This window comes from Nicotiana attenuata, unplaced genomic scaffold (genome assembly GCF_001879085.1).
Source record: "Nicotiana attenuata strain UT unplaced genomic scaffold, NIATTr2, whole genome shotgun sequence".
Lineage (NCBI taxonomy): Eukaryota > Viridiplantae > Streptophyta > Magnoliopsida > Solanales > Solanaceae > Nicotiana > Nicotiana attenuata.
In genome coordinates, this window is record NW_017670761.1 from 357,164 (window position 1) to 381,263 (window position 24,100).

At 36.1% G+C, this 24,100-nt stretch overlaps 3 protein-coding genes across 4 annotated transcripts; 1 reads left to right on the forward strand and 2 right to left on the reverse strand.

Moving 5' to 3' along the window:
- The first annotated feature begins 1,763 nt into the window (after positions 1 to 1,763).
- On the forward strand, positions 1,764 to 6,350 carry LOC109243080 (zinc finger protein 1). The gene has a single exon (XM_019409973.1). The coding sequence runs from the start codon at positions 2,062 to 2,064 to the stop codon at positions 2,878 to 2,880; it is 819 nt and encodes a 272-aa protein (XP_019265518.1). The 5' UTR covers positions 1,764 to 2,061; the 3' UTR covers positions 2,881 to 6,350.
- Positions 6,351 to 6,712: 362 nt separating this feature from the next.
- Positions 6,713 to 11,542, reverse strand: LOC109243081 (uncharacterized protein At2g39795, mitochondrial). The gene is made up of 3 exons (XM_019409974.1): positions 11,235 to 11,542; positions 7,535 to 7,863; positions 6,713 to 7,149 (listed from the first exon to the last, which is right to left on the reverse strand). Exons 1-3 carry the CDS (start codon positions 11,499 to 11,501, stop codon positions 6,987 to 6,989), a joined length of 759 nt encoding a protein of 252 aa, XP_019265519.1. The 5' UTR covers positions 11,502 to 11,542; the 3' UTR covers positions 6,713 to 6,986.
- Positions 11,543 to 12,437: 895 nt separating this feature from the next.
- Positions 12,438 to 18,959, reverse strand: LOC109243082. 2 transcript variants are annotated; one of them, XM_019409975.1, is made up of 5 exons: positions 18,740 to 18,959; positions 16,488 to 16,847; positions 15,280 to 15,329; positions 15,134 to 15,186; positions 12,438 to 13,106 (listed from the first exon to the last, which is right to left on the reverse strand). In XM_019409975.1, exons 2-5 carry the CDS (start codon positions 16,751 to 16,753, stop codon positions 12,750 to 12,752), a joined length of 726 nt encoding a protein of 241 aa, XP_019265520.1. In that variant the 5' UTR covers positions 16,754 to 16,847; positions 18,740 to 18,959; the 3' UTR covers positions 12,438 to 12,749. The 2 variants fall into 2 exon arrangements, with proteins under 2 accessions (XP_019265520.1, XP_019265521.1); XM_019409976.1 differs by lacking the exon at positions 18,740 to 18,959 and having other exon boundaries at positions 16,488 to 16,971.
- Positions 18,960 to 24,100: the final 5,141 nt, after the last annotated feature.

Here is a 24,100-nt window from a genome sequence, read left to right on the forward strand (position 1 = left end):
TATGGTTCGATTCGCCCGGTTATTTTGTCAATTTTGTACCATACCAATTTTTCGGTTATTCATTATGTATAACCAAAATTAGACTTTTCGAAACCGTCCCAATTATATCGGTTTCTCTTCGGTATCGGTACGGTTCGGTTAATTTTCGGTATTTTTTTAAAATGTCATGTAAAAGTCACTAGTAGAAGTAGAATGCAATAACATACATACTTTTATAGGACTTAGTAAAACTCTCTAGACATTTTTACATTTTAAAGGGTGATGAATTAAGAAAATATGAAAGATGGCTAGAGTATAGATCCATCAACTACTCTACAATAGCGTAAAAGAAACTAAACAAGTTAATATAAAGAAAATATAAATCACATGAGTGGAAAGATATTAATCAAACTGGGACTGGGATTCAAGAATAAAGTCTATCGAAGATTAAATATTCAAAAAGATAAATTTAAATCATACGAAAGGAAATATAATAAATACATTGTAGTTTGCTACTCATAATCGCTATAATGCCTTGTGTCTTGCAAGTGAATATGCTGAAAATAATTTATTTTCGATGGGAGTAGCATAATAGGTTTAAGAATTATGATTTTGCGTTTATTACTTGTTGGCTTGTAATTGTTTTCATAATTCCAAAATCCAAGAAAAATTTAATATTCTATTATTTTTAAACTTAATATATAAATATATTTTTCACATGTAAATTTATTCGGTACGGTTCGGTATTTTTTCGGTTTATTTTCATAAAATAAAAAACCTACCCTAATTATCGGTACGGTTATAGATTTATATAAAAGCCTACGGTTTTATTAAAAGAAACCTAAAAATCGGTTCGATACGATACTGTTCGATCGGTTTAGTCATTTTAAGTATCTATTGACACCCCTAGTTACTTACGTTTTTCTTTCCCTTCCATTTTCAAAAAGATAAAGTACTAATTGCAAAAATATGGACATCCTTCAGTTTGTAGTCGAAATCATATATATGCTAATTAATGTAATGGAGTAACAGCGCACAGTATTACCGTTCACTATTGATTATTTTGGAAAAGTTTAAAAAAGACACGCTAAATTAAATGCTACCTCATGCTTGCGCCAAAAAGTTTAATTTGAATCTTTGAACTAGGAATATATGTAACTGATGTGAATAATATGCGTGATATATGTTGATTTATTAAAGCATAATCCTTTAACAATGGCTGGCTCTGAAAAATATAATCAATGCCTATAATACAACTCTGAAGTGGACTGTATATAATACATACTTGATGTCTAAGGAGAAGTATATTCAAAATTGGAGTAATAAATACTGAATTTCATTCTGTCAAAAATAAATGAAAGATTTTTCACCTTTAATTTCCTGATCTATTAACAGTTAAACACCAACTCATTCATTAATGCACATTCTTGGCCTCAATTTATCTTCTTTTTTTTTGTTGATGCCTCAATTTAATTATTTTTTACCTATGGTAAATTAGTATAATTTGATGCAAATACCGGAAGGGGTAAATATTTATCCCCCATCCACCCTTCTCTTTTTTTAATGGTTTGCTCATTGCAAGTTTAATTTACTAGTCCGGAATAATTTTTAAAACTGAGAAACAATAAATTGGTGAGAAAACAGAAGCATAAGAAAATTCCAAAAATGGGAAAAAAGACAAGAATATAGATGGTGGCCAAAAAAGGCAGGAAACATGGGAATAGATATAGACAAGCAAAAAGTAGAAGAAACATTAAATGGGGTATATATGCTAGCAGAAGAAGAGGTTGAGTTCTTCATTAGTTTCCATCAAAATAACACATGCATATCTCTCTCTATATATACATATCTGTATTATTATTATTACTAAAATTCCCATTGGAGTATCTTTTTCATTTTACTATAATAAGCTATTGTAACTGTAATGCCTCCTTCCTTACATAGTACCATAGCATTAAATTCTCAATCAATAAACATTTACTACTTCTTTTCTTGCTATTAAATCCAATAATATTTCATCATTCATCATCACACACAAAGTGCAAGTCCTAGTCCCACTTTCCCCTTACCTTATTGATTCATATGAAATTTCCCACATCAGATAATTCATGTACTTCTCTCAAAGTTGAAGCACCATATCTGTCCCCAACTACTGTCCTCTCCAATTTCCAAAATAAGTTGCAGTCCGAGCAGAAAATGGAAAGTCAAAGGACAGAAGAAGTGTCACAAAATCAAACAACAGATGAACAAGAAAACGATGATCTTATTTTAGATCTAAGCCTTAATACTGACCACGGGTCCAAGTCCAATATTCAGACAAGTTCATCATCGGATCCTAACTCTCGAGGTAATAATAACGAAACTGAGCCACGGGTATTTTCTTGCAACTATTGTCAAAGAAAATTTTACAGTTCTCAAGCACTTGGCGGCCATCAAAACGCACATAAACGAGAAAGAACAATGGCGAAAAGAGGTCAAAAAATTAGTTCAGCAGCCGCTAATTTTGGTTATGACAAATATTCAAGTATGGCTTCACTTCCATTGCATGGCTCATTCAATAGGTCTCTTGGAATTCAAGTCCACTCTCTGATTCACAAGCCCAGTAGCCCATTTGGTGCACCCTTGTACGGACATCCAGGTTGGTCAATTCGACGGCCTATTGATCAGCAGCCGGCTATTGGTCGACTTGCTCCGCCAGATTGTTATAGTAATAATACTTACAACGGAGGAACGTCGTCAGGTGGTGGCGCGGCTAGGTTTGATAATAATATTCAAAAGTTTCCTGCTGTGGTTGATGGTATTTCAGCATACAGATGGGATAGTGGTGGTGGTGGTCCTCATATTTCTAAGAGTAATAATCAAGAAGAATTGAAGAAGCTTGACTTGTCTCTCAAACTCTAGGAGTCCTAGTAGTAGAAATTTAAGTTGTTTTTTTCTTACAATTTTTCGTCCTTTGTTTTATTCAGATTTTACTTTCTTTTTCAAGCTTCGTACTAGCATATCTGGTCGGGTTAATTTAGGTCCACTGTAAATGTTCTTATGCGGCCGGCTGCAGTAGTAGTACTCTAGCTGCAGACGACTAGTTAATTCTTATGATGTGATTTGCAACATTTTGGTTTAAGATCATGCTCGAATCTTGCCTTAAATGGTATGTTAAATAATTGAGTTCAAAGTTTACAAGTACAGGAAATGCATGTTTCACAACACATACCAAGAAATTAGCTGTACATTTGGCCTTGGAAATTGATTCTATCATATATGGGAGCTTTAAAACAAAGTCAAATTGTATTCGGGTTCGAGCCGTGAAATCAGTCACTCACTGATACTTGCGTCAGGGTAAGCTGTCTACATCACATCTCTTTTCGGACCCTGCGTAAACGCGGAATAATTTGTGCACCGGACTGCCGTTTTATATATTTCTATAAGATCATAAGATCGATCTTGAACGTGAAGCATATGTCACATGCCGACAAAAATCCGTACTGTTAATGAATTAATAACAACTACTACTTCAATTAATCTTCCGGTTTCTATGGCTGAGATTTTATCCAAAATGGGCAGTGAACAGTTGATGAAATAGACTATCTTTTGAAAGGTCTTTCTCATTGAGTTGGTGGAAGCATGTGGAAAGTATAAGTTTCTGTAATGACTCTAGTCCACGCTCACTTTGATATCTTTTCAAGTCTAATAAAACATTTTTAAGCTATTCAATCACATCAAAATCGTCATATATTTTAATGCTGTAAAATCTTGATTGCATTGATTTCTTACCTAAGAAATCTTTTAAACAGGAACACTCCACAATTAGGTGGGACCAAATTAGACTTTATGATGGATTTAAAACTTAATCATGTTATTTTCTCAAAGTAAAATCCAACTCAAAGCAACAAACAAGAACAACTGACCTCCACTTAATTAATTATTACAAGGCATGATGTGCATGTAAAGATAGTTCATGATTAATGTTGAAGAAGAGATACTTGGCGCGTGCAAGAGAACATCCTAAATTGTCTATATTGTACGTGAAATCCAAAGAAATTAAAGGTTGTAGGGTTGGTGGGCATACTGAAATTATCAGAGTAAGTCAAGAAAATATGTTTCTCTAGTGTTTTTATGGCAGGAAAAACGACAAATAGTTTGAAAGCTTAAAAATGGACAACGTGGGCCAAATCTATGTATTTTCATTGCTTGATTGATGGTACTTTCTTCCTGTCATTTTTTCAGCAGCTAATGAAAGCAATATGTACAACTTAGCAGCTCCTCAACCACCACAATTAATCTCATTTTGCTACTTTGATCCAAAACATAAGCATTTGACATTCTAGCTATCAAATAAACAACGTAAGACTGAAATGACGATGATCTCAAAAAGGAAAAGACACTTGAGTTTATGCTCTATAAGGTTAGAATGGATTAGAATAGATATTTTCAAGAAACTATCTTTCCCATTTTGTATCATATCCACCCTTGATATTACTAGGAGTGTTCTTCAATTGAGGATCTCTTAAGAAGCTGGAGCGACATAGACAGTTAACTGCATTCATATAACTGACCCCAATTTGCTTCTTTTAAAACTTGTAGTGTAGTAGTGGTAATAGCTATTGTTAACTACCGATAATGCCACTTGCACATATGCAAGAGGAGTTATCTATACAAAAAACCAAAGGTTAAAGAATAGGCTTCAATTAAATTTCCCTAGTATATAACGTAAAAGTTTCACACTAAAACGTAGCAATACGTTGGACAATGCATGTCTTTATTACTTTTGCTGAAGTGAAAAATGCTTTATTCATTTGTGACTCACTCATTTTCCACATTCCATACTTCTAGTAAAATTAAATGACACGGAAGTAACAATTTGCTAGTTATGTGTAAAAAGTGACGAAAATTGCTTTCCACCTATCAAAAGGGCAGCCCGGTGCACTAAGCTCCTGTTATGAGCGGAGTCCGGGAAAGGGCCGGACCACAAGGATAAAAATGCTCATGTGATAAAGAGGACAAGATATCTAAATATCGAATGCTAAGAGGTCATTAAAAGAAAAGGTAGTACTAAATAATCAAAGGACATGAAGTAATAACAAGCAACCTGCAACTTAGACTTATTTCATTTTTTCTGAAAATGCTTTTTCCTCTGTTTGGTAGGTTAAGAAACTGTTGAAGAAAAAGGAAATCTCCACTTTCCCTTTCCATGTGCTTTTCAGGGAGAAACTGCCAGTTTATCTGTATGCTTAAATGATCTATAAGTTGGTTGTAGCCAGCCAATATGGTATGACCCAGAGGAGATATATAATGCTACTAGTTGTCTCAGATGTTGCTTTCCCTTTACAAAGCAACTCCCACCCATGACGATAACATTTAGATTAGGAAAGCAACAACATTGAACAAATCAATTCAACCATTAATATAGCACAACAAAAAGATGTTTTCAGTCAAACTCAGTTCCTCAAATTGCAATAAAAGTTTCACTTTTTGAGGGTTTGACCATTTTAAACCATTAAACAAACTCAACATACAGTACAGGTGTAGGTAGTGGTAGAAAATTGATGGCCAGTACCTTGAGACTACGAGGAAATAACAAGCACATTACCCGGGCAATAATTGATCTAGACGACCAATCAATCCCCTCTTCCCCATTACTGGATATAGCTTAGACCATAAAATAGGTCTGTTGAATCAATGAATATATCTTCATCATACTTGGACTCAATTATAGTGAGTGGATGCAGCTAAACAGTGAGAACTATATGAATTACAATGAAAACCTAACCTTCAAGCAAAATAAGACATCTTCTACATAAAGCTGTACCTTTCTTAAATTCTCCAGGATTACATTAATTAGCTTACAAAATGGATAAGGGAATCCAGATATAGAAATAGCACATAACAGTGAGTAGTTTTTCCATAAGAACTCTAAACAAAGAGAGTTGAGTTAGTCTAACAAATAGTGAATACCTACTACATTATCTCACAAGCACGCATACAAACAGGAGTGCAAGAGTCCCACTTAAACCAACATTAAATGTTAAATGCAGACAAGTGCAATGTAACAAACCTAACCTTCCCAACTAAAATAAAGAAAGTCAATTTGACTAGATAAATATCAGCAAACGATTCTGATAATATATCCAATGCATCTTCAGCTAATGCTGATATCTACCACCATTAAAAGTTAAAGGTATCTTGGTTATACTAAGCTACAAACGGACAATAAAGTTGGAGGATAGCTGGAAGGAAGTTTGATAGAAGATGTGCAGTAACTGCAGCATAAAATGCGAAACAGTCTATACCAGGAAATCAAGAATACTAGAAAATGACTAGAAAAAGAAAGGGACAAAAGAAAATAAGATGGTCTAGCCAAATATAATTTACCTTTACCAGCAATATAGAAACTGGAGTGTTTTCTGAAACAGGAAGAAACAACAGCCATAAGAGGACATGGTTACAACGAAACCTCCCAACGTCAAAAGAGGAACCTTTCTCAAAATTGAACTGGCAAAGGTGCTACTGAAGTAGGCCACACTTACATAGTATACCAATTTGCTACTAAAAATTATGACATACTGGATACTCTCTATGCATCAGCAGTATCTTTGAGTAAACGGCCAACATATAGCAGTCTGAAAACTTAACAAGTAAAAGTGGTGTGGCAGAGAGGTCGAGTAAAAGGATAAACCTATAACCCCAAACACAAGGGCTTCATGGCAAAGCCCCTACCTACACTTTGCTAACCATGTAGAGAAAACCTTGTAAATTGAAGAATGTGGTCTTGATTTTCAATCTTCATACAATACATCAACTAATTAGTAATGTTATTTCCTTTCTTGTTAGTAATGTTGATTTTGGTTAATGTAGTACGAAACCTTGAAGACAAACAAATCAGCATGGCCTGACTTCCAATTGAGCTAAAACAAAAGTGTCTCTTTCTCATTCCAAGTATAGTATCTCTCAAGTTATGACACCCAGAGCATGCTCCATAATTTAAAGTAACTCAACAACGCAACATCTCTCTATTTCTTCTCCATGAATGATTTGGCTTTTTCCATCCAGCGAATAAATTCAAGTTTATCTTTGTTCGTCATGTATTGATGTAAGAATACACAAAATTCATCATTTATTCCCCTTGTCTCTAGGAAATCATAAAGAGAATCCTGCAGTTCATCATCCAATTCCCTGCAAATCACAAGTTAAAAAGAAAACCAATCAAACTATCAGGCAAACTGCAATTGCTAGCAATTGGAGTACATCAGTTGCACAGGAAAAGGGAAAAGAAAGAGAAATATAGATGAACAATTAGGAGTAAGATCACCAAAAGCAAAACCGATCAAAACTAAATAATGACTGCTTAACCCTCAAATTTAATTATTCATTATTAAACAATGCAAGAATGATTCCAAAATGGCAGTAAAAGAGTTGAGGATATTTCAAAATGTTCAGTTTCACACATTTCCGACTCCTGAAGTTCTTACCAACCACATAAGCAGGTTCAACAGAAAACTCAAATAAGAATTTTTGGCAAGCCAGATGGAGATTAGGTAATTCAATCTCAGATACATACTTAAAAGGAGGGCCTGCATAAGGCTGATCCACTCTGACATTTTGCCCACGCACGTAAACTTTACGAATCTCAATGCTGTTCGGCCATGCAGAGCAAACGAACTCCAGCACATCATTGCCTTCTCCTTTGAAAACGTTCACAATCATGGTTATGTGAAGTTGCACATCATCTGCAACAGATGCATCATTACCTTTTTTAACAGGAACAGATGCATCAAACATGGTTACTTCAACTTTAATTTCTTCATTCTCTCCAAATTTCTTGTTTAATTTAATCCATTGCTCTCCAGGTCTTTCATCAATGATAAATGAATTAAATTCTCCAATAGGCTGCAGTTCGGTAATTGAAAAAGATTAGCACTAGAGACATTGCTGAATCACGCTATTCAATATCTGACAAAATAAGTAAACAACTAGTCAAAATAATAAATAATACAATCCATAAGATACTTTCTGCAACACGAATAAGTATACCACGTGTTGCATCCATAAAACAGAGCATAAATAAATAAATAAAATTATTAGATAGCTATTGTTAAAGACAATTGTGGAGCCAGAAATTTCAACGGGATTCCAAAAATATTAGAATGTCACACCAGGGAATTTGACACTATATTAGAAGTTTCCCTTATGTCATGGAGATTCAACAATTAATATAGGGAAAAGGTCCAAAATCGCCCCTCTACTATGGTATATAGTTTAAATTTGTCCCCCTTATACTTTTCGTCCAAATCTATCCCTACCGTTAACAAAGTTTGCATAATTGCCCTCAACCCTAACGTCCCTCCACTGTGGCACCCAACCCCTCTAATATTTTATCCATGCCAGCAGCCAAGTCAGCAGGTCCACTAATTAACCCACCCCTTTTTTCTTACTAAAATATTCTCATCTTCTTCTCCCTCTCTTAAGTCTTACTCCCTCCGGTCCACAATAAGTGACCAATTTGTTTTGGGTACGCCCATTAAGAAAATACTAAATTCTATACAAAAATACCTAGTATGACTAAACTACCCTTAATTAAATATTGCAGCATAGTTATAGTACCACTTACTTCTCTTCTCAAATCACTACATTATTCAAAATAAAATTTGAAACTTTTGCTAAAATTTTAAGAACGTCTTTGAAAAAACAAACTGGAGCCAATTTTTTCAATTTTTGCCACCAAAACTATCTTATAAAAGGAAGCTCAATTTCCAGGTTATTGTTAAACATGGCTAAAATGGAAAAGCACCAAATTTCTCCACTTTAAATTGATCTAAACATTCCTTTGGAATATGAGGATGAGCATGTTGGTGGAGAACAACTACCTGATCTTAATGAAGATGCATTTCCCGACCTCAATCTTATTCCCGATGAAGAAGATGACACACAACTGAGTGGAGAATTGCAAGCATCACTAGTGGAGAATTGCTGAAGTAGTTATTCTCGAGTCTTTGAATGACTTTTTGGTTGCTGCTATTTAATTTTAGTAATTTAATGAGTAAGAAAACTTTTTAGGGATATGTACATAAGGGTAATTTTGTAAAAACAAATTGAATTTTTTCTTGATTATATAAATGGACATTTTTTGTGGACCAAAATAAAAAAGCAAATTGGTCACTTATTGTGTACCGAGGGAGTAACTCACACACCTATACACTCCAAAACCTCCAAGTCGAAGCTGGTCGCCGTTCAAGGTGGTTCCGAACACACTTTGCAAAATTAGAATCATATATCTCCATCCCTATGTCAAGAAACATGTGTCTACGAAAAATACATCTCAGAAAAATATATGTATTATTGCCATCGATTTTCCGGCGAAATCGGCCTCTTACGACTTTTGGCCAGAATGACCAACGCCAAAAAATGTGTCAAGTATCACAACCCCCTCCTATCAAAGTTCCTAATAATTTTGAATGCCCCAATTGGCCGAATCAAGCTTTGAAGAATAGAGCACTGTTCCGGCGGCACCACCAACTGTACCTCTAATTGCCAGGATAAAATTCAACTCCACAAGCTCAAATTAACCACCCTCAAGCCACAAATCAGTCCAAACGGAACTCAAACAATGATTCGTTTCATCGTCAAGCCGAATTTTTTCTACGCCAAATACGCAAGCATTTTTGGGGTTGCTCTCAATGGTGTTATTATAAGCTGATTGCTAGTTGTTCTAACTTCGATTTCTGTAATTTTCTTGTTGATTGGGCCATCCAAAGTTATGTGGTTTGAGGTTTCACAAATGGGGTCTCGGATAATTCAAGGTTTCATGAGATTGAGAATGTTTATTTAAGAGTTTGAGAATTAGGGGATTTAGGAAGAGTTTGACGACTTGAGGCCGAAGGAGGTAAGAATATGCGAACCTTTGCAGCCTGTGATTAGGATCTTAGATTGTTTGTTGGGTTCTTCCATGGCAGAATTTCTTATTTTTACATCTTGTCATACGAAGGGTTTGGGGATCTGTGGGGTTTTAATTTGATGGGGTCGATGACTTGGCAGATGACATGGAAAAAACTGAGGGGGTCAGCTGCCACGGTGTAGATAAGGGTTAGGGGCAATTTTTAAAAGTTGATTAACGGTAGGGGCTAGATTGGACGAATAATATAACGGGTGGCAGAAGTAAACAATATAGTATAGTAGAGGGGCAATTTTGGACCTTTTCCCATTAATATATGTATAAAAAAGTTTTGGTACTCTATTTGCACAGTATAGTTTCCGGACGAAAGGGATTCAATTGAATCCCCTCAATTAAACATAGCTCCGCCCTTGGTTAAAGCTAGTCCACATCACACATATCAGCCAAGACACTGTTTTAGCATTTTCAGAGTTTAATTACCACAAAGTATATTCAGTAACATATGTAGATTGTAATAGAAATCTGGGTGCAGTAACATTCAGATCTGATCTTGTAAAGCACGAACTTTGTTATATTACGGGAAATTGTGCCCAATTGAACACATGTATGTCTCATCTATTCGGTGACCCAATATTTATAAGTCTTGGATACTTCAGATCATATGATGATTTAGCTACCGAGCAATATCTAAGATCTTCTTGTCCTTGTGAATTTTTCAAAAGTAAATAAACTTTCTCGTTTTGGTTCGGAGAATCTGCTTATCCTATCTATGGTGTGGATCAGACCAGTGCTTTTAACATGGAATCCTCACATCTTTGACCACCCCAGGGGGAAAAAGAAGAACAATGGGGCTTGACAAGGTTCATCTTTTTTCATGGTTAAGAAGGTATCATATGAAACGCCAATGTCTATTCAAATCAGCTAAACCTAATAAATTGATAAAGGTCCAATTGCTTGCTCAATGGGACTACCTGAAATAAACAAAATAGACTAATATGCTACACCACCATCATATATTAGCTTACTTTGCAACCACCACTTTAACAAATAAGCAAATAAGCTCGTATTTTGTTTACTACCTTTTTCTTCCTGAGCCTAATGTATGTATAACTCGAGATTGAGGAGTAGTAGTAGTAGCAGCAGCAGCAGCACTGGCAATTTCTCAATTGGCAATCCATTTATTCATTAAATTTTGTAGACATACTCACAGTTCAGCAGAGCGAAAACATTAATTTGAATTAGAAAATATTTTAACGCTTCCATGCCCAGCAATAATTCTATTGTTTCGAATCCCACTTTAGTGCAATCAATTCCCACATACTCCGACAAGGAAGGGATAAAAACTAACAAGGAATGAGAAAGCGGGTACCTGAGAGGGAGGAGAACGCTCAAGCTCGTAGCGAATCTCATAGCGAAGGAGTCTCAGAATGTTCCCTTCAAATGCTTCCCTCCGCATCTCCGATATGTAATTTCTACTCAAATTAAAGATGACTGGCCGGGGTTGCTGCTGAAGCAAAAGCCTTTTGGCCATTCCTCCTAAGGGTCTGACTAATCGACGAGCCATTGTCGATGGAATGAATAGGCAAGTTCCCAAAGGAAGCGAAGGGCTTAAGGAGGGTTTATAAGAGTTAACCATTCCTCATTTTTATCTGCGACAAGGGTTCCAAACCTAGCCTGTTGCTTTTAGCTGAAGAAGTGCTAAGCCGGGACTTTTGCTCCATTGGGCTACCCGTTATGAAATTGGAAAATCTTTCATGGGCCAAATGACCATTTGGTCCATATCCCCTGTTAATTCTCAATAATTACATAGTTTTACTTGCATACATGATTAGATGGATGATGGGTAAGAATACAAAAATAGCCAGATTTACAAGCGGTCATTCAAAAATAGCCACAGTTTTAAAAGTAATCGAAATTTAGCCACTTTTCATGTAAAGATAAATCTGAACGAACATACTATTCAAAATCCGAAAAAAATAGTTCCAGTTATATATCGGTCCAGCATAATATACTGGAGATTGGAGATGCTCCAATCTCCAGTATATTATACTGGAACTTTCCGCGTGTTGGAGTTCCAGCATAACATGCTGGAAGTTCATACACAGGTGCACCGATCTCCAGTATATTATGCTGGAACTTTCCATGTTACAGCAAAATAGTGGCTATTTTTGAATGACTTTGCAAACGCTGGCTATTTTTGAATGACTAGTCCGAAAACTGGCTAGCCCATGCTATTTTTACTAAATAGCCACCCGCCCAATAACTTAAACTAGAAATAGTCGGCAAATGTATAATATTTATATGATCCATGTATAATATGTGTGCAATCAGTATATAATATGTGTATAATCTATATATATACCGATTGGGAAAATTAGACAATGAATCCGACCAGATACTTGCGTAAAGATAACTCGAGATACTTAAGGTAGTCCTCCTTATTAAAACAGAATTAGACACTTAGGTATTCCTGTAAAGAAAGGACGCCATGGGTTCCAGAAATAATTGTAATAAATACTCATTTTATCAGGTATCTGTAATATATTTAAACGACGCCCGGCTCGAATTTGGATAGCAGAAAAATGGCTTAGGTGCCTTCTATTATCGAAATTATACATTCCCGTGTACCCAGATTCTTAACAAAACAATGATATCGTCAAATGTCTGATGCTCCAAAACTAAGCTTTTCTGCTAATGATCCATTAAAATGGCAGCAATGATCCTTAGCAAATGTTACATCTTCCAAATTTCTTCTAATTCACATTGATTTGAGAAAAATGAAGCAACAGCACTTAAAAGCAGTGGCTTTTCCCTGTTCTGCAAAGCTATGCACTTCGAACTCTTCAAAAAGCTTGACTATGCGAAATAATATATGCTAATGAATTCATTTCTTTGCGTCAGGGGAGGAACCTTCATTTTTTATTTGCTTTTGATCAGGCAAAGATGTTCTTGGTTGAGTTTTTCCATCACTAGAGGAAGTTGTCTTTTCCTTAGCGTCAGGAGTTCCTGGCTCGGTTGTTCCAGGTCCTTTCTTGACAGCATTGCTGACTGATCTTTCGGCAACATCATTTGATTGTTTCTTGGAATCGACCACAATTTCTTTTATGGTCTCCTCCAACTTATCTAGTCTTGCTTTCACCTCAGAAAGTTGTGGATCAGTTGCTTGTTTTTCCTCCTCAGCCATCAATTCCAGCTCTTTTGCTTTTGCTTCTTCTTCAGCTTTCTTTTTCAATTCGGCTTCCTGATAATTTTTTGAACAAGATAGACAACTAAGAACTAATACTAGCAAAAAGCAATGGAAGTATGCGTAAGCAAAGAAGCTTGATCTTTCAGGTGGAGGTACATAGGTAATGTTATCAGAAGAGTGCTCCTACCTTTTCCGATTAACGAATTTAATTTCAAAAAAAAAAAAGATGTACACCTAGAGGAAAAAATTAAGATGACACAGTCATTAGAACATGTTTTTGAGATAGCATAATAGACAGAATTCACTAGACAAAAGAAAGTAAATTAAGTAGCTTCATAAAATATCATACTTTAGAGAGAGTCAAGAAATTTTGAGAAGACTGCCTTTAGACAATTTATTAATTACTTTATTCAAATGGTAAAATTTTAGATGAGATCCATAGTTGATGTAATATTCCCATACAGAACACAAATGCTTCCTAAAACAATGCATTTCACATCTCAAAAGTAAATCTTCAACTTCCAAAAGACCTAGCAGCACAGTATAACTTACCACAGCAAGAGCTATGCTGAAACGAGTATGTTTCTAGAGATGTGGATGCAACTTCCCCAATTCCCGGGAAATTAAAACTGATTTAACTTGCAAAGGAACACCATTTAAACTTTCTTCTGCATTACACAGTCCTAGGTAGTAAGGAGAATTTATGCTCTTTCACCCCTTTAGAAAGATCTCTGTCCCTTTCTTTTAGCTTTCACACTAGAATTGATGACAGCAGTCCCAACAACAACAAACCCAGTATAATCCCACAAGTGGAGTCTGGGACGGGTAGTGCGTACGCAGACCTTACCCCTACCTCGAAGGTAGAGAGGCTCTTTCTGATGACAGCAGTCCCAAAGCTCCTATTTTGCAAGAAACAGTCTTATGTTTATACTAAAAGGTACTACTTTTCCATTATTTTCTTTTTAATCAAAGGACTTCATCAGATTTACAACCAATAATGGAGTATGTAGTATTCTCGCTTCTTCTACCATTCTTGCCCAACTATCAATGCAAAATACTATTTTCTTCACACTAAAAATATTAGGGGAAAAAAAACTGATCTCTTCAGACTGCCCAAATCCCGTTCTATGTGACAAAACATTCTTTTATTCCTCCAATTCCAAATGTCCAAAAATTACATAATGGTGTCATTTCCCATAAAGTACTCCTTTCCCTTCCGACTATATTAATATTCCAACTCACTGTCTCATCTGCCATTCTCAGTAGCAACTAAAAAATATTTATCCATATACAGGGCAACAGCAACTACTACACTAAAACTACTCCAACACCTCAATGCCAAGCAAGTCAGGATCCACTATATGAATCCTCACTATCCGTCGCCCCATTTAAGCTTATCTCAGTCCAAGGTTATATAAAAAGAATAAGAAAACAGTTTAGTTTTTGAATTAGTATTGGGAGATTCTGGTTTTGTTTTTTCGGAAAAAATGCAAGTGCTTGAGCTGTTTAGTTTGCTTTGGAACAATTGGTTCAGACCCTTTTACTTTTTCTGGGACAAATATCATTGAACTCCTAAAAATATTTAAAGAAGTTCTGTAACTAGATTAAAATCGACTAAACATATCTTTTCCTACTAAATGTATTTAAAAATTAAATAAATTCTTAAAGGAAAAGCAATCTCATGCCATCAAGGAAAAAAACAAAACAAGGGGCATAAGTATAACTTTGGATAGCATAAAAGTGAGTAAAGAACACATTTTACACTACAGGCATTGCCAATGACACGTTGTTTGCAATTTTGGTGTTATATTTCAAATTATCCAGGAGAAAAATTTGCATCGGTCTCTTATTAAATGCATTTCATCTAAAAACTCACTCTTCCAGACATGCCTCATCATCCATTTAGAGAAGTCTGCAGTCTCTTATACTTGTGGGCACAAGTATCCCATGAAGACTCTTAAGAGATATCCCACAATCACATAGTGTAAACAAGAAGTGACCTTGATAAATGGAGATCTACCACTAGCAAGTATCATTCTAAGATGGAAAAAAATAAAGAAGTCAAAGAAGGATAAGTTTACCGCCTCCATTCTTCTCATTTCATAGCGAGAATACTGAGCCACCAAATATACAGCTGTACAGGAAATGGCATTTCAGACAGAATTATCAGATGAAAATGTACTTCAAACATCAAATTAAAATGTGATAAACATGAAAATAGAGGTACCAAGTGAAGGCAAGCAGGCAAAGAAGAATTGTACCAGATGAAAATCAATCCTGATCATGAAAGAAGAGGGAAAAAATGTCAAACGACAAAAATAAGGAGCGCATTTTGTTAAAAGTGCGCTTGTAATTCAATATTAACAACCCGACAGGAGGTGGAGAACATATAAGAACAATAAGTAGAGATATTTACATCCGGAGTTCAATAGATTCCATGACAAACAGACAATAGTCATGCTGATGCAACTTAAAGGTTGAAGAATAGAAGGCATGTTCTAATTTCAAGCGCATAAGAAAAGTGAAATGAGTTATGCATGTGACCAGATTGTGTAAGCGGACATAAAATAGCAGGAATATGGTATTCAAAGTTCTTATATCTCAAGTGATAATACCTGAACAAAATATGTTATTCGCTACAAACTAGCAACTGCGGAAACAAAAATCCATTTAAATTTTAAGATATAGCTGGTGAAACGGGAAACATCTATTGGCTGTCAAGGAGATTAAAACCGCAGCATACTAATTGCTCTACGGAAAATGCATGTCCAAATTTGGTAGAAAATCTGCAGGTAGATTAGCAGTGCTTGGACTGAACAAAAATATTATATGAGTATTCAGAATCACATTTGTAAAAAAAAACTAGCAACAACTTAAGAGCCTGCCATCTTTATATTTTTGCTTATACAACAACAACTAAGTCTCAGTCCCAAACAAGTTGGGTTCAGCTATTTTAATCCTCAGTGACCATGTTACTTCATACATTTTAGCTTATGCAAAGCAGAAATGTGCATAAATTGTTGGGTGTGCGAACAAAGTCTCCCGCACTAGTGAAAATCAGTGGCAGCATATCACAACCCTCCAACCATGCAATCTTACTTTACAACATACCTCATATCTAGGCAACTCAGAAAACATTACTACTTACTATAAGACATGTTAAATTCAGCATTCAGATCTCAAAGCTAGTGTCCAATGATCATTTACATACCACTTGTAGCATGCTTCCTGATCATACTGTTTCAACTAATTTTCCAACACAGTTTCACATTGAAATCTATACAACTTTCATTTTGCCCTGATGAATTATACCACAGCATAAATGAAAGCATAGGCTTGGTTAAAACGCATTCGAGTGGAATGAAGAGAACTGAAGCAAACTGTTTGATAAAATGTCAATGAGAAATGCAACAGCAAAATTAATAAGCAAAGTACCCGAATTTCTTCTTCTTGGGTGGGTCCGTAAAAAGCATCTTGGCAGCAGTCATAAAGTCCAGGTTCTCCAACTGTTTATAAGCATCGTGACGACTTAAAGAAACAGAGTTGTTAACTTCCTCGGCACTATTACTACTGACCTTGCCGTTGTTATTGTTGCCGAGGGTGATTTGCTTGTTGTTGCCGCAAAGTGTTCTTCTCTGGAGGAGCGTAGATCGCCGTGAAAGACGGACCAAAATGCTTCTACCTCTAAACATTACACTCATCCTTCCCCCAACATTTCACCGTCCAAAGAGAAGCCAGAAGCAGGCGGCGTTACGGAGGAAAGGAGTGATGTTCTTTTGAAACTTGAACCGGAAACTAAACCGGACAGCTTAATTACTTATATGGACATAAATAAAACATACAAAGATACCTATTTAACGTGACAGAAATAAATTGGACTCATACAAGTGTTGTAGTTGGGATGCTAACTTGAGAAGGTTAAATAATTATTTCTGTGTTTCGACGTTAGTATCCATCACTTTATAATGGATTAAAAAAGAGTCCAAAATTTTTTAATATTGAAAGTAAAAGTTAGGAGAAGAAAATGGGAGGTGGAAATCGACCAGGTCAAAAGCTCATAAAATGCCTACGTGAACTCTCTAAACTGATCTAAGATCAAATATGGATGTCATTATAGATTGAATCAGTAAACAGTAGATAAGTGTATAGTCATTGCTCCTCTTAATAAATAAAATTTGCATATCGCCTTGTTACCCTATTTTGGGACAATAAATCATTATATAACGTCAAATTATTTTATCCATTAATTTTAAAATTGTCACACCTTCTTTTTTTCTGGGATTGCGGAAAGAAAGGAGTTTTTCCAATTTAAAAAGTGATAGATTTATTTAATTTTAAAAGAATCGCTACTTGGAATAATTTATTACAGTGTTCCAAGTCACCGATTTATTAAAAAACCTGATTCGGGGAAAGTTTAACTCTGAATATTGTATGCGAACACAGAAGTCCGGGTAAGGAATTCTGTTAACCCGGGAGAAAGTGTAAGGCACTCCCGAGTTCCGTGGCTTTAGCACGGCCGCTTAACAGTTTACACTTGGCTTATTTTATCCGGATTATTACATTCTTAGAGCCTTTTATGCATTACCACTTTTAACCATGTATTTTAAGTAGTGATGAAGTTTATTTTGAACAAGTCAAGATGTCGTATACTTGTTGTTTTGCACATATTGTAAATCATGCCACGCGAACGTACCCATAATTTACAATACGTTCATTATTATTTATTTGAAGTTAAGGATCAAGGCACGCGAGTGCGCACTTGAATTTGGGATAAAGTATCACAGTTATGTCACGAAAATCGTACTCATAACTTGATGATTTATTATTATATGCACCTAACAACATGCTAGCGATGTTTATGATTATTCTTTCTAAGTTCGAGATTATTGTAAGGCTAAAAATTTATGAACATGGGGTTGTGGGAAGTCAAAAATATTTTAGCTATTTGGAGTATTAAAAAGCTATTCACATTTGGAGATGTTTACAACATACCATTTCATATTATCAATACTAACTAGTACACCAATCTAACGATTATATCTAGTATTCTACTCTATACAAACCTCGAAGATTAACATAAACTTATCAAAACTCATTAGGAAAATCCCCTTTCATTCTGAATATTCCATACGATTCAACTATTCATGTTCATTAAATAATCCCAATGAATCCAATGTCAAACAAAGCAAAATATTTCTCTCCTATTATTCTTTCCTCTTCTGCCACATGCACAACCTCAAATTTCAATTTGAAGACTCTCAAACGCTGAGCAATAATCTAACTTATAATAGCCACAAAATCGTCTACTAAGCAGATCCTCTGTAACCATGTTTGAATTCATAACTTGTACTAATAAAGGCATTACCTTTTGATAAAGTGGATAAGGTAAAAATAGTATGGAAGAATTCAGGGATTATCCATATAATCTAAAATAAAGAACGAATTTGAACATAATAATGACGTAACTCAAATGAGCAAAAACTCAAACACCTTGTAGGCGGCAAGGACTTAGATTGAATTACTAGCTAAGTTGAACAGCCAGATCTCATAACATTTACTAAGACAGAATATTGAACCTTAACAATTTTAAGCATGAATCATAACGTCACCACACCATCAAAACTTAACAAAAAATCATACAAACATGCAAGTTCCTTAAATAAAAACAAAAGGGGTTAGATATGGACCTTTAAGATGACACTTCTCAATTTAACAAGAGTCTCCAAAGAAAGCTTTACAGTTGGATAAGTATCAACCAAAACCGGGACAAACTCGAAAAGGAGCTAACGAAACGCACATCGAACTCAACCGAAGCTTGTGAGTTTCATCGTATTTTGGGGCTGGTTTAGAGCTGGGTTTTAATGAAAAAAACTGCTTGGTTTTGCAGTGTTTTTTGGGAAAAAACTGCTGGCCAATTATGATTAGTTCTTTCTTTTTGTATTTTTCTTTTCAAAAATTCCGACTGATGTCAGAAATTGATCAATATTTGACCCACACATGGTCAAACTTGTATATAATGTACAAAAATAATTTTTTATTAAACTTTTTTCAAATTTCCGATCGAACTCGTTCGGAAAGTTTAAAATTAATATTTTCCGCCCAAGACAAAAATGTAATATAGCTTATAATTAAATATTTACGACCGAGTTCGGTCGGAAACACGATTTTAAAATAATTAAAATTTAAATTTAATAATATTTTTTTTTTGTGTGTGTGTAAATAATAAATATCTTTTAAATAAATAATATTTAATACTTATTTGATATATATATATATATATATATATATATATATATATATATATATATATATACACACACACACACTATAAGATACTATATGTACATTTTTTTTTGTGATTACTCACTCGGTGTCCGGCACCCGCATTTGGAGCCCGACCATATCCGGATTCGCGCCGCGTAGCGCTCCATTCGGGGGGAAGCGCTCCCTACCAAGGATTTTTCCATACCCAGGACTCGAACTCGAGACCTCTGGTTAAGGGAAGAGCAGTCTCATCTACTGCACCACATCCTTTGGTCATATACATTTATATAGCTTATATACTATACACTTAGCACATATATATATATATATATATATAGTTGTTCAATGTTAGTAATTTACCTTAATTATTAGATTTTTAATTTTTAATTTTTAATTTTCGGAATATAATTTTATATAATTATTTAGGATTTTTGTATATTTAGGATTTGTGTGACTAAATAGGATTTTTGAGCTACATTAGATTTAGATTTAGAATTGAACTACCTAAAATTATAATTTTTTTGGGTTTTTGGTTTTAACTATATTAGGTTTGTAACTTAAGGTATAAATTATGAATTGTATAAACTAGTACATTGCAACTTAATTCTATAATTTTGTAATTTAAGGTATAAATTATGAATTGTATAAACTAGTTCTTAAAAAAAATGGATGCTATAATGTTTACACTATCAAAGAATATAAGTACATTGTAACTTATTTAGGGGATTATATTGTTCTATTAGTGTTTATTGCTTTTAGAAAATTAGGCTTAACTAATTATGCTAGATTAATTGAGTGTGATAACAAATTATAATTTATTATGTAACTTAATTCTATAAAGTAATTTGAACTATGATTAATATAATTTATTTGTCCTCTATGTAGATGGAATATCGTAGTTGGATGTATAATAGGAATTATCCTATCGTCGGTTTTTTAGGGAGGAATTTATAGAAGGAGTTAAGGAATTTATTAGGCATGCAATGTGTCACGACCCGGATTTCCCATCCTCGGGAGTCGTGATGGCGCCTACTAATAGGAGCTAGGCAAGCCAATTAGTTTAACATTTCTCTCAACAACATTAACAGTATAAAGAAGAACGAGGCAATTAATATAAAAGCGGAAGTCTCGAAACATAAATAACTGAAACCAAGTGCGGAAATTCAAATACACCTCTACCCAGATCTGGTGTCACTAACTCACGAACTTCTACTGAATGCTAAATGCAAAGTCTGAATAAGAATACAGTACAGAATGATCCGATACAAGGGAAATCAAACGAAAGACAGAGATAAGAGAGACTCCAGGCCATTGCGGACGTCAGCAAGGCTACCTCGGAAATCTCCGGACTGAAGTAAGCTCCCAACGCTCCTACTGCTGTCCAAAAGCTCCTGCTCCGGTACTATGATCTGTGTAAAAAGCACAGAAGTGTAGCATCAGCACAACCGACCCCATGTGCTGGTAAGTGCCTGGCCTAACACGGCGAGGTAGTGACGAGGCTAGACAGGACCTACAAAAAACAACCTGTGCAGATATGTATATACAAAGGCAACAGAAATAACAATAGAGAATATCAACTAAAAAGGGGAAGGGGGCATGCTCGGGAAAAATACAGCGTACATAGATCAACGGATGTAACGACGAAACTATCTCAATACCATAGCTCATATATAAGTGGTCGGCGCGCCACACGATCCCATTTCTTAATTCATAAGTGGACGGCGTGCCACACGATCCCATTTCTTAATTCATAAGTGGACGGCGCGCCACACGATCCCATTTCTTAATTCATAAGTGGACGGCGTGCCACACGATCCCATTTCATAATATACTAGTGGTCGGTGTGCCACACGATCCCATTTCATAATATATATATAAGTGGACGGCGTGCCACACGATCCCATATTATAGTTCAAAATATCTGACTTGCAAAGAAGGCCCCATTAGGGGAATTCGACAACATAACACTTTAACCCGGCAAGGGTACAACTAACAACCCGAATATCCCGGCAAGGGAGAGTACGTAATAATAGTCTACACGTCCCGGCAAGGGAATAATCACAACACATCCTCTTTTAAATCACTTCTCTCTCGACTATCACATTCTTGTTCGAGCCAACGCTCCAAAATATGCCAATCACAATTCTTCCTCAACCGTTCACATTATATGAAATTTATCAATTTAACCAGGAAATTGTGTCACGTCATTCGAATTAAAAGCAGTTAAGACTCACGGTCATGCTAGACTCCGGTGCATAGATAACCGTCACCATACCTATACACCGTACTCCACATTTAGCAAGTAGCAATTAACATCCTAATCCTATTCCCTCAAGCCAAAGTTAGAACAAACACTTACCTCAAATGCTCCAAACTCAACTCAATCCTCTAGTATAGCTTTACCCTTCGAATTCACCACCAAACCGCTCGAATCTAGTCACAAATTACTTGAGTGTATCAACAAAGGCTAATCTAATAAATTTGAATGCATGAAAAGTGAATTTCCCAAAGTTTGTTCAAAAACCCCCAAAATGCCCCCGGGCCCACGTGGTCAAAACCCGAGGTTCGAACCAAAACCCGACTACCCAGTCCCCCACGAACTCGGATATATAAGTTATTTTGGAATCGGACCTCAAATTGAGGTCCAAAACCCCCAAATTTTGAAACCCTAGTTCTACCCTAAATTCCCAAATTCCCCCATTAAAATCTTTGTTTTGAAGTTGAAATTATGTTTAAAGATGCTAAGAAGCAAAGAAAATAAGTTAGAAATCACTTACCAATCGTTTTAAAGGAGAAGAATCGTTTGGAAAATCGCCTCTTATGTTTTGGGTTTTGAAAAAGTGCAACATGACTGAAAATCTCAGATTTATATACTTTGCTGAAGGACTGGCGCGGACCGCGCAAAAATGCCCCGCGGCCGCGCCGAGGAAGGGAGGGAAAACAACTCTCTGAACCTACCCAGCGCGGACCGCACGATTTTGGTGCGCGGCCGCGCTGGTGTCTTGCACCTGGGGCCTTCTCTCAATCTCCCAGCGCGGACCGCACGAACTTGGTGCGCGGCCGCACTGGTCAAACCAAGGCTGAGGGCCCCTCTGAATCTGGTCACGCGAACCGTGCGGGAATTACCGACCGCGCGGGAATGACCGCGGCCGCACTGGGGCCTGCAACACTGCAACATCTGTTACTTTAAGCCTAAGGCCTCCCAGGACCTACTCAAAACTCAGCGGAGCCCTCGGGGCTCCAAACTAAGCATACACACTAACTCAATAACATCCTACAAACTCATCTGTGCGATCCAATCGCCAAAACAACATCGAAATCATCAAATTAGGCCTCAAGACCCATGATTTCCTCCCAATTTTCAGAAGACATCAAGTTTAGAGTTTTTGTCCAAAACACGTCAAACGACGTCCAAATCTAACCAAACTTTACAGCAATTGCTTAAATCACATTTAAGACTTGTGTCGGGCGTCGGAACCAAAATACGAGCCCAACAGCACAGTCTTCTAAACAAATAACACTTTCAAATTCTTTAATTATTTTCAGAAAACAATTTCACACATTAATTCATTTCCTTGGACTCGGAACCTCGGAATTTGATTCCGGGCACCCCCCCCCCCAAGTCTCATATTTTCCTACGGCCCCTCCGGGACTGTCGAATTACGAGTCCGGGTCCGTTTGCCCAAAATGTTGGCCGAAGTCAAACTTAGTCAATTAAAACATCAAAATTTTTATTATCTTTCTCACAAATTCATATATATACGTTCCGGCTACGCGCCCGGACTGCGCACACAAATTCGAGGCAACCCCCAAGTGAGGTTTTCACGGCCTCAAAGATACGGAGTGAGTAGGAATACAGGTGATGACCCTTTGGGTCGTCACACAATGTCACTTGAACCGTCTCGAATTGGAGGGATGATTAGGTGTCCTTGTACGAAGTGCATGTGTTTGCATTTTTTTTGTCCGGAGGATGTTACGACTCATCTTTATAGAAAGAGGTTTATGGACAATCATTTTGTGTGGACTAATCATGGAGAGGTTGATGGTACTGATGCTGTATTTCATAACTTAGTTGTTGGTGAAAGTAGTAGGTCGTTGGAGAATAGCGTTCAACATCCTAGATACCATGAAATGGTTGCGGATGCTTTAAGGATGCACTTCGATTTTCAAACCCATGAAAGTGTTGAACAACCTCCTAACGAAGAGGCAAAATATTTTTATGAACAGTTAGAGGCCGCCAGTCATCCACTAAGACAAGGGAGCATGCACTCTCAGTTGTCTGTTGCGTTTAGATTATTAAGTATCAACTCAAATACCAATATTTCTCAAGCGGGAATGGATTCTTTCATTGGCCTTATGAGTGAACTAGTTGACCCAGCTTTCAACATACCTGAAGATTTCTATAAGGCTAAAAGATTGGTTTCTAAGTTAGGACTCTCGTCTATGAGAATCGATTGTTGTGAAGATGGTTGCATGTTGTATTATAAGGGTGATGCAGATTTAGAAAGTTGTAAATTTTGTGAAAAACCTCGTTTAAGCGGCTTTCCAGCGGGAAGAAGGCTGCTGCGAAGTCGATGCATTACTTACCTCTTATTCCTAGATTAAAGATGTTGTAGGCATCGATGAGTTCTGTTCCTCATATGAGATGGAACTATGAAAATAGAAGGCTGCCTGGTGTTATGTGTCATCCTTAAGATGAGGAAGCTTGGAAGCATTTTGATAGGACGTATCCAGATTATGCTAGTGAACCGAGGAATGTTCGGTTGGGTTTGTGTGCTGATGGT

Excerpts from the sequence above, each read along its gene's own strand:
- LOC109243080 (XM_019409973.1), top strand. The coding sequence starts at position 2,062 with ATGAAATTTCCCACATCAGATAATTCATGTACTTCTCTCAAAGTTGAA.
- LOC109243081 (XM_019409974.1), bottom strand. The coding sequence starts at position 11,501 with ATGGTTAACTCTTATAAACCCTCCTTAAGCCCTTCGCTTCCTTTGGGA. Across the intron at positions 7,864-11,234 it reads AGCGTTCTCCTCCCTCTCAG|CCTATTGGAGAATTTAATTC; the intron begins GTACCCGCTTTC and ends ACCGAACTGCAG. Across the intron at positions 7,150-7,534 it reads TATGCAGGCCCTCCTTTTAA|GGAATTGGATGATGAACTGC; the intron begins GTATGTATCTGA and ends TGTGATTTGCAG.
- LOC109243082 (XM_019409975.1), bottom strand. The coding sequence starts at position 16,753 with ATGAGTGTAATGTTTAGAGGTAGAAGCATTTTGGTCCGTCTTTCACGG. Across the intron at positions 15,187-15,279 it reads TGCCTGCTTGCCTTCACTTG|CTGTATATTTGGTGGCTCAG; the intron begins GTACCTCTATTT and ends TTTCCTGTACAG. Across the intron at positions 13,107-15,133 it reads AAATGAGAAGAATGGAGGCG|GAAGCCGAATTGAAAAAGAA; the intron begins GTAAACTTATCC and ends AAAAATTATCAG.